Raw genomic sequence first — 11,378 nt, 5'->3', positions numbered from 1 at the left:
TATGACAGGAAGTCAGGTCCATAGGACTTTGCGGTCCTTGCCCTTTTACTTCGTCTAGGTTCAACCTCAGACTCAGATTCGGACTCCAACTCAGATTCTTGATCTTGAGCATCATCAGTTTCGGCTCGGTTGTCTTCACGTGCCCGTTTAGAAGAATTAAATTCCTCTCTAGACTTCCGTGGAAATACATTTTCAAAGAAAGATGCATTTCTCGATTCCATTATCGTATCCTTATGGATTTCAGGAATATTCGAATCGTGGACTAGGAATCGATAAGCCGAACCATTATGTGCATATCCAATAAAGATGCAATCAACCGTTTTAGGCTCATTCTTCACCTTTTTAGGCTTAGGAATTTCCACTTTGGCCAAACATCCCCAAACTTTTAAATATTTGTAGGATGGTTTTCTCCCTTTCCATAACTCATATGGAGTTTTCTCTTCTTTCTTTTTGGGCACCTTATTTAAAAGGTAATTTGCCGTGAGAATCGCGTCTCCCCACATGTTGGGTGGCATCCCAGAATTGAGTAGCATAGCATTCACCATATCCTTTAGAGTACGATTTTTACGTTCTGCTACACCATTAGATTGTGGTGAGTATGGAGCAGTCCTTTGATGTATAATCCCATTCTGAGCACAAATCTCAGCAAATGGCGATTCATACTCACCCCCTCGGTCACTTCTTAGTTCCTTAATTTTCTTGTTGAGTTGATTCTCAACCTCTTTTTTATAGAGAATGAATTTCTCTATGGCCTCACTTTTGCATTTTAGCAAATACACATAGCAATATTTCGTGCTATCATCTATGAATGTAATAAAGTATTTATTATTCCCTCTAGATACCGTTGATTTTAAATCACACACATCTGTATGAATCAAATCAAGGGGTTCACTGTTTCTTTCAACACTTTGGAAAGATGATCTAGTCAGTTTAGCCTCTACATAAGTTTCACACTTATGTTTTGAATCAATTTGGAATTTTGGTAAGTGTTCCATGTTAATTAACTTTCGCAAAGTATCATAATTAACATGTCCTAGTCTACCATGCCATAAATTGGAAGACTCAATCATGTAGGTGGAAGTAGAAGCTTCATTCATTTTCTTGATCAAAGTCATTACATTCATTTTGATCATCCCACCCGATACATAGCCCTTACCCACAAACATTCCATTCTTGGATAGAACAAGCTTATCAGATTCTATCACTATGCGAAACCCATGAGAGTTCAACATTGCACCAGAAATCAGATTCTTGCGAATCTCCGGAACATACAGGACATTGTTCAGAGTCAACTCCTTTCCAGAGGTCATCTTCAGAATCACCTTTCCTTTCCCCTTGATGGCGGAGGTTACAGAGTTCCCCATGTACAGAATCTCCCCATTCTCAGATGGTTCGAAGGTGGAGAACATCTTCTTGTCAGCACAGACATGTTTGGTGGCTCCAGTGTCCATCCACCATTCCTTGGGGTTTGAATCCACCATGTTCATCTCAGATATCATGCAACAGAGGTTCATGTCTGCAACATCCTGAGTGACTGCCTCAATCAGGTTTGCCTCCTTCCTTTTATTCCTCTTTGGTTTGTGGCAGTCGACAGACTTGTGACCAGTCTTGTCACAGTTGTAGCACTTGCCTTCAAACCTTGGCCTTTTGGAGATGCCTCCTTTTGGCCCCAGCTTGGACCCTTGATACTTGCCTTTCTTGTTCTTGGAACCTTGACCATGTTCCATCATGTTTGCCTTGGCAGAGACGCCATTGATCCATGCTTTCTTTTCGGATCCTCGGTTGTCTTCCTCAATGCGAAGTCTAACCTCTAGATCCTCCATGGTCATTTCCTTTCGCTTGTGCTTCAAATAATTCTTGAAGTCTTTCCAAGCAGGTGGTAACTTTTCAATAGCACATGCCACTTGAAAACTTTCACCTAGTTGCATTCCTTCAGCGTGAATCTCATGCAGGATTAGCTGAATCTCAGAGAATTGACTCATTACAGTTTTGGAATCCACCATTTTATAATCAAGGAAGCGACCCACGATAAACTTCTTGGCGCCGGCATCCTCGGTTTTATATCTTTTCTCCAAGGATTCCCATAGCTCCTTTGCCGTTCCCATGCTAATGTACACATTGTACAATGAGTCGGCTAGACCATTCATGATATAATTCCTACATAAGTAGTCAGAATTATTCCATGCATTCACAACAGCAATCTTTGCTTGATCGTCATGGTCATCTTCCTTTAACTCAGGAGCATTCTCCGTCAAAAATCTTGCAAGATTCAGAGTGGTCAGATAAAACATCATCTTTTGTTGCCACCTCTTGAAATGCAAACCGTTGAACTTCTCAGGTTTTTCCCCATGGGATACTGAGACAGGTACAACGGGAGCAATAGGCACAGTTGGCACCAAAGGTCCCTTGCCATTTCCAGAATTGTCTCCGTTAGTCATTTTTAGAAACTGAAACACACACACAAGGTGTAAGTTTGCTTGAAAAAATTCAGATAAATATCGAATACAAATTATATAAGCAATATCAAAATTAAACGTCTTAAGATTGTTGTAAAAATCAATGATATATTGCATATATAATTTAATAAGCTGAATTATAAATAAATATAAATCAGAAATGAAGAACACGAAAATAAATTCAACAAAAATACCGAACGATTTGTGATGGAAGAACAAGTCGAGACGTGTGTGATACCACACTGTCCTTAAGACATTTACGCCTCCTCTACCGGTGCAAGGATGCTTGGCGCTTGTCTCCCAAGATATAACGACTAAACAATTCTAGAAAGTTGCACTACTAACTAGAACCCTCAACGAACTCGAAAGGTACCTTTATCTATCACCAGAGAAGAACTAAGAACTTTGAGAGTGGGAGAGAAATGTGTTTCGAATGGGATGATTTTACAATGAAAGGATGGTGGCTATTTATACTGTGAGGATTTGCAATCAGCAATAAATAAGATGGCGGTTATAGAAATCAAAAGATCATAACATATATGAGTTACATATGTTACAAACATTGATTTCAATTTTGTTATAATTCTCCATAACACACAATAACTCAGTTGTTACAAAAGAAGAATTTGAACAGTCAAGAGAATTTGAAAGTCAAAACCGAATTTTCGGAAATGCAAAAAGAATCTGCGTTCCGACCCTCAATTCGGTGTTGCATTCGTGTCCGCAGGTCGCACGGGCATACACGAGTTTCCCTTGCGACCTAGGATTTGCACCCCCCCCTGCGCGTGCGCGAGAGGGTATAAGGGGGCTTACACACTTTACAATCCATACACAATGGATTCTATATAAAGTCTTTTCAACACTTCTCTTTTCCAATGTGGGACAAATACCTTTCCCTCATTCTAAGTAGCCATCTTTGAGTGACAATTTCTTATTCACCCACAAACCAAATTACACAAACAAACATATGATCTTGTAGCCCTCATTATGGAGAACTCAAATCTATGTTCACCTTTGATTAATTATAAGTTTAACTTAATTTAATTAATCAATTAAAATTTGGTTTTAAATGGTTTTTCCAACGATTTTTTCCAACATATATATATATAACATAACGGGTAGTTATTTTCTGATTTTGAATTAAGGAGTTGATAACTTGGTCATTTGAAATCAACTACTTAAAACGTGGGTCTTGGGTTTGTTCCCAACTGTAGGAAGGAATTTTTGGAGGTGTAGGTTCTCCATTGTACCCTCAATATATTAGATTGTGTTTATTCAAAGAATTTTTTTCAGGCAATTGACGAACAGGTTGGTTGATAATGCGTTAATTAAAATGTTTATAATAAACCTTATAAAATGTCATCGTTAGTATAGAATAAGCATAGATCGTCCAGTCCGGGGAATTGAAGGCAACTCTAAATTTTTAGTGTTAACAAATAATGAAAAATAAATCATAAATTACTATTTACATGATCAACTTCTCTTTCACAAATTTAAACCAAATTTACCATTACACCACATAATTACAAATTCGAACCTATCATGCATTCTAATTCGACCAATTACATATTTGTTTTAGACACCAATACAATTAGAGCATTAGGGGATCATCTAATCATGCAAGATTTCTATTAACATTTAGATTGACTTAGGGCCTAATCTAAATTTGCATGCAATTGAATTCAATAACACTTAGAGTAGAAATCAAACAAGATTACATTTAAGCACAAGATCTTTGTTGAAGACATGTTTCATGTGTGACGTCACTCACTATGGTTTCACATGCAAATTTTCAAAAATTTTACCACTTTTAATCAACACAAACCGAACCTACTTAAGGCATGATTCAATTTGTGTCAATGTGGTTGATGAATCTAGCACTCAAACACAATCTTAGGGACTGCATCTAAGCACTAAATTCATATGCACATATCTGAAAAATATCTAAAAGTATGAGAAAGATGATTAGAACACAACAATAGAAATACAAACTCAATAATTATAGGAAACCATCAATTCGGCAAAGATCCAAAAATCCAATAAAACAATCTGAAAATTTTGATTCTTAATAAAAAACAATAATCTCACACAAATATCATACTACAATCTTCATAGACAAAGTATTGTAGAAAATCAAAAACTTACAAAGTCAGAGAGATGAGTTGCGAGAATCACACGTTGTATGAACCTTGGAGGTGTGTCTTCAATGGTGATTTCGGTGGAAATGGAATTGATATATGGGGGAGAACGACTTGCTGTTTTTGTAAATGATGTTTGAGGTAGTATTTTGGCAAAGGTTTGGCTCTTGAATGCAAATGAGAAGTGATCTTATTTGAGAGGTAAAACCATATATATATAGAGGAAAGAGGGAGAGTAGGCTTGCACGGTTTGAACTTTGATGTTGTCTCTTTCTTCCTATTATAATGTCATGTTTTAATCCCTTAAAATCATGTCATGCTTTATTCCCTAAATCATGCCATGTTTTATTCCCTAAATCATTCATGTTTTATTTCCTTAAATCATGTCATGCTTTTTTCCATAAATCATGTCATGTTTTATTTCCTAAATCATGTCATGTTTTATTCATTTAATGATCATCTTCTAGCTTTTAGATTGCATATGCATAGCTCTATCTCTCTTCTTTTCACTTAATTAATCTTCACATTTATTTCTTCATTTTTCTTTTCTTCTTTCCACATCAAGGACTTCATCTCTTAATTCTTTCCATTTTTTCTCTTCTATTTAATCGTTTCATGACTTGTTGATGATAGGACTCCATGTGCATGGCTTCTCCTTGTTTTTCTTTAGTATTATCTCTTAAATTCAATCTGAAAATAAGAAAATAAAATCATAAGTAAGAGATAATTAGTTTCGAAACCTAACAAAGATTCCTAGTGCAAGAATGACTCTCAAAATATCTCAAATGCGACCAAAACGTAAAAAGATGAAGACTCCTAATCCAACTAGGTTTCCTAGTCCTACAATGATTCCTACTCAAACTAGGACTCTAGACCAATTATGCGTTTTTAACTCATGTAAGCACAAAAATGCATCTAATACCGCCCAAGACTCTTATTACGACTCAATGACTCAATAGTATAACAATAAGGGTAAGCAAAGTACAAATGGAGGTAAAAACATGTAAGAACGTCGCACAAAGTGCTAAGGGATTCGAGGCCTAATGTGGAAAAAAATGGCCTTTAATAAATTTTTTTGAAACAAAATTCTTTAATTCTTGCAATGGGTCTTCTTCATAATAAAATAAGAAAATCAAAAATTTAAGAGATAAAAAGATGGAATAATGAAAATAGTGAGATATTCTTGGAACAATTCAATTATGAAAGACAAAAATGATGATTGTTTTAATATATTAAATTGAATTATTGATTAATAAGAAAAAATTAGTAGAATTTTGTCATGGGCCTAGTGCAAGTGCACTGGCTGCAGTCCCCAAGGGCCGGCCCTGTTGAGGAATTATGGGCTTGATAGTTCCATAAGCATTGTTTGCGTGAATAATACCGATGTTTTTAATTAGATTGATAATATGAACCATGCATGCTAGCTAGAGATGTGAACTGTTCTTAATTTAGATTAGGGAAAATTCTGATAACATTACATGAAATTAAGCCGACTATTAATTTTTATATACCAATTTTCTAAACTTAAACTTTAATACACCAAATTTCATTCAGCACCTAAATTTTATACACCTCGTCAAGTAACACCGTTAACAATTGTAATTTTTATTTTGGTAGAGGGTATTTATGTAATCACATTTATACTCCATCTCTCACTCTTCATGCACAACCTATTTCTAGTTGTTCTCTACTTCTCTTCTCAATGGCCGCACATGTGCATTTCTCCAACTTCCAAACCCACTTCTACTCTCACCAAAACTCAATCAAGCATCTAACCGCACCAAAAATCAACCCCACATATAATTCTAAATTCAGCCCCATCCTACCACTGAGCACAGCTACAACCCATCTCCTCCATGATCAACCGGCATATTAACTCACATTCTTCTTTAAGCAAAGCTTTGGTCTTGTTATGCACTCTGAGAAAGAATCACATAGATAAAGGTGATGATAGACAAATTGAGTCTGAGATGTCTAATCTTGATGATGAAACAGTATAGAAAATATGCATATAATTGTTTATTTTCTTATATAATACAAGATGCGCATATGGTTGGAATTGCATAGATTAGGATTGGAGATGAAAGAAGAGAGATTGGAATTGATACGATGGTTTCGTTTAGTAAAAGGTTGGAGATGCACAAGTGATTGAGAGAGAGAGAGAAAGAGAGAGCCGGGTAGAAATGAGTACTCAATAGTAAAAACAATTGCAGAGACCAAATTACCCCTCAAATGAGGTTAGGTGTCACCTAAAATAACGGTGTTATTAACATCGTGTCTAAATAGTGGGTTGATTTTCATATTTCATGTACTAAAATGCTCGATTTGGAAGTTGATGTATAGAAATTAGTAGTATGTAGCCTATAGTTAAAGTACCGTTTGTAAAAAAATTCCTTCAGATTTTGGTAATCGATAATCTGACAAATGATTTTGGAGAAGGCCCGGAGATCTAAAGATGTATCTGAAAACTTCAACAATCGAAATAGCTTAATAAGCCAATGAGCCATGCATGCACAGCTAGATCGATCCTCGGTCCTCCTCCTCCGATCCGGCCGATACCTTTATTTTTGAGGATGATCAACCGTACGTACGTGTGGACGATGTCGTAGAACATTCATTGGAAAATGAGATATTCGAACTTATTATTATTACATAAGCAACTTCTTTATTAATTATACGAATGAAGGTGATTACTACAGTTTCACACTTTCACATGCATAGCGATCAATGGCGGGTTTCGAGTTTCAACGCTTATCACACCATCAGCACTATCGCTCAGGGATATTAGAACTCGATTAGTGTTGGGTTTATAGATCAATTTAGTAGGTTGATTAATTTGTTCCTTCTTGCATGGAACAGGGCCAGGGATTATAAAGCAATCAGACTTCAATGGTCTCCGAAGGAGAAGGTAGCTGGGGCACGTACGTACGTATAAATATACACTGGTTAATTGATGATGTAAATGTACATCAAATTACAAAGAAAACCTTAACGCACCATCCCTCTCAAATGGGGACCCGTGCAATTTCCTTAATGGGAGACATAAATGTCTATCTGGCCACTTTCAGTCTTCCATTGAAATGTTACAGTATATATCATCATATCCTTCTCCATATACAAATGCACACAATGACAGAAATAGCTAGGATTGGACACACAAACCCGAAAACTAAAAAAAAATCATATCCGAACTCAAATCGAATATGAAAAATAAAAAAATTGAAAAAAACCGAATTGAAAATAAAAAAACCGAACCGAGCTAATTATGTTTAGGTTGGGTTTTGAGTTTAGTCCCTCATAAATCGAAGAAAAACCGAATTGACCTAAATAATCCGAAGTCAACGGTCAATGTCATCATTTTGGTATATTTTTACTTTTAATATTAAAAATAATAAAACTAAAGTTAGTATAAACCTAATTGATCTAATCAATCTTATAGCCTCTCTCATTTCTCAGATAACAAAAAACTTACGGTCCTCTTTCTCTTTCTCTTTCTAAATCCTCACTCCTTAGATTAACACTCTATTAAAAATACACTTCATTTCACAATACCAGTCCACATAACTCCTCCCTCCTCACTCGAACTCTATTTTTCGTCGTCTCTCTTTGTACTGTGACTCTAAAAATTGAATTATCTAAATGGTGATTCTATTAATGTTTCATATCCTCAATGAATAAATATCGATAATGACTCACATGAGATGTAAAAAAAGGCTTGGACAAACCAGACGATCTACAACTGACCTAACGAGGTTCAGTTACCTAAACCCACAGGGAGTACGAACATTTTTGTTCCTCTCTGATTTTAATACAGTAGAGTTTATGTACTTCAGCTAAATACGGACTATGGAGAATTGGAAATGTTAGAGTCAATTAGGAATGAAATAATTAAATGGACATTTTTTTTCATCTTTATGTTAAATTTTGTACTTTTGAAATTAATGTTTAATATTACGTATTTTAAATATGGGTAAAACTGAATAAAAAACTGAACCGTGCATGTTGGATTGGGTTGTGGGTCACTGTTTCTAAAATTGAAAAAAAAAAAACAAACCGAACCAAATCAAATCGAAATAAATTTAAAATTTAGGTTGAGTTATGGATTTTGTTCAAAACTGAACCGTAGCCCTATAAATAGCTACCTGACTCACGACTCATGGGCTCAAACGGAGAAGAGTCATGAGAGAAAGCAAAGTAAAGCTAGCAAACTAGCAAAGCATGCAGCAGTACGTATATGAATATGAGAAAGAGAGAGATCGAATACGATGCTTTGGTTTCCGTGTACTTTTCCTTAATTTGTTTCCCACCAAGGCAAGAATCCACCCACTCTCAACTCTTTGCTAGCTATCTCGATGCACACTACTGTATTTGAGATATATACCGATGTCATAACTCATAACGTAACTGTAGGAGATTGCATAGAACGACATAAGGATTTACATTATCAATTTGCCCTAAATCGCATGCATTATGTTTTCAGTATCTCTAATTTAGGAAGAGATAAATTAATTACTAACATTTGCAAACCAACTGCTAGCTAGCTTCGTACGTAACTCGTTGTATGAATGCCATTTTAGTTTTTTAGTTTTAATCTTTTTTATTAATTAGAGATCGACTTCATTGATCAGAGCAAGATCATTACATTATGAGTTTATAAGCACCTCGTGATTTACAATGAAGAATGCTAAATGCCATTTTAGGTTTGGCTTGGCCTGTGTATGCTGAATTCACACATACTTTTTTTTTTTCACATGATATTCTTATATGCATGAGTTTTAGTTTCTATATATTCCAAATTATGACATGATATATGATATGCATGTAGCTGGTGATCATAGTCGATTGGCCATGCTAGCTAATTCGAATGTGCATGCAAGTCACGCAAGAATGGAAGAGACTGAATTATATTGTTTATATTCTCTCCTTTGAAAAGAAAACTTATGCAAGTATATTAGGTTTTCCTTTCTTTAGGGCCCTCCAAGTCAAAGAAAGATTTCTCGAGGAACCAGCCAAACAAGAAAAAGCCACCACAGAGAAAGAAGAAAGATGTGGTGCCTCTGGCCTTTGATTTCCTTTTAAAGATTTTATCATTCTATAATATTTGATTTGTGCTCCTGACTAAACTGTCCTCCTCAAGGATCTTCAGGTACATTCACACCCCCATTTCAGCTAAGCATGATTAGCTCTCCTTATTTTGTTTCTTATATACTTGCATGTTAAGCACCATTGCCCCTCTCTCTTCCTCTCTTCTATCTCTTTCACTTTGATTTCTGCATATTTCAAAACCCACTTTACAGTCACTTTTGCTGAAGCTTCTCTTGTCTCGCTTTCTCTCCCTCCACCTCTCTGAACATCATCATCTCTCTCTCTGCCTTCATAGCTAGCCAGCCTTGGAGCTGGTTCATGGATATTGAACCCTTGTGGGCTCTTGGGGGGTGGTTTATTTTTCCAAATTGCATGGCCTCAGCACCTAAATCCATCTCTGAATCCCACACAACATCAACAAAGTTACACCCTTTGATTCTATCCCTTACCCTTGTTTTCGTTCTGCTCCTTTTTCTTGCCACCCCATTATCAAACCCATCAACGATGGCATCGAAAAGGCTTCTCTTGGCAGATACCTCTGCTACTACCACTACAGATTTGCAGCCAAAGAAGACCCAGAACTCGCACACGGGTACTTCTTCAACTTCGACTAGAGCAAGATCAGAGTTTGGAGCTGAAGCTCATGAAGTTCCCAGTGGTCCAAACCCCATATCAAACTAGCTAGACAAAAAGATGATAGACCACCACTACTCGATGAAGATCCTAACGGCAAGAGTTTTCATGGTTTGTCAGATCTTTCTGGTTGTTAATGGTTTGAGTTTGCCGTTGATTTAAACTGCCTAAGCCCATCACTCATCATATAACTTAGCATTACCCCCTTTTTTTCTGGCTAGAGATCATGTATAGCAAGAGACACTGTTTAATTTATATTCTATGTAATATCCGTCAATCTATATAGTTTCATATATAGATGATGATGGTACCATAAATGCAGTGGGTGGTATATATGGATTTGTTTTCGTTTCTTATTAATGTTTATTTGCTTGGTTTCAATTAATTATATGTTACCTAAGCAAATCCCTATCTTAAATTTGATGATCTTACATTAATTACACTAAAAGATTAGTTCTCATAGACATTGAAACTTTGAAAGAGAGTTCACGTAGTACTGGTTCAAATTGAAGAAAGAAATGGTAATATGATCAGAAAAAGAAAGGCTGGCATGTGGGTTTCAAAGCTAGATAGCTAGGTCATGAGAGAGAGAGAGAGAGAGAGAGATGAATCTAGTCTGATGAAACGGAAGCAGTGGTTGTCAGATTATCACTGCGATATATACAGTGAAGGCCAGCCAGCCAGCGAAGGGAGGACCTTTTGTTTTGCCTGAGAAAGAATTGCAATTGATTGGAAAATTATGAGAGAGGGAGCGAGGAGCATCATTGATCCATCACCGGCTAGCTAGCTTTTGAAATTTGGACTTTCCTTTTTGTCTTGTCAAAATACATATTCCGAAAAAGCTAAGCTGAAAACAACCAGAGCTGCTGCAGGGGTCGTCCTGATTTTGATAATCATAACAGTGTCATTTGCCTGTTGTTGAATAAACTGTTGTCACCAATCATTTGCTTTATCATGCTGCTTTTGAAAGTTTATTACAATTAATCATGCAATTCTCCTGTATATATAACATATTTTATAAATGCACTGAGAGACTGATCGAGGCTGCTGCAAGTTATGACTGCAA

The 11,378-nt window shown here is 36.1% G+C and overlaps 1 protein-coding gene across 1 annotated transcript; it reads left to right on the top strand.

Annotated features, from left to right (window-relative positions):
* Nucleotides 1-9,701: 9,701 nt before the first annotated feature.
* Nucleotides 9,702-10,651, top strand: LOC126784397 (CLAVATA3/ESR (CLE)-related protein TDIF). The gene has a single exon (XM_050509863.1). It carries the CDS (start codon nt 9,998-10,000, stop codon nt 10,358-10,360), a length of 363 nt encoding a protein of 120 aa, XP_050365820.1. The 5' UTR covers nt 9,702-9,997; the 3' UTR covers nt 10,361-10,651.
* Nucleotides 10,652-11,378: the final 727 nt, after the last annotated feature.

The sequence above is a fragment of the Argentina anserina genome, chromosome 2 (genome assembly GCF_933775445.1).
Source record: "Argentina anserina chromosome 2, drPotAnse1.1, whole genome shotgun sequence".
Classification (NCBI taxonomy): domain Eukaryota; kingdom Viridiplantae; phylum Streptophyta; class Magnoliopsida; order Rosales; family Rosaceae; genus Argentina; species Argentina anserina.
The sequence above is the reverse complement of the archived record's forward strand: the minus strand, read 5'-3'. Positions and strand labels throughout refer to the sequence as shown.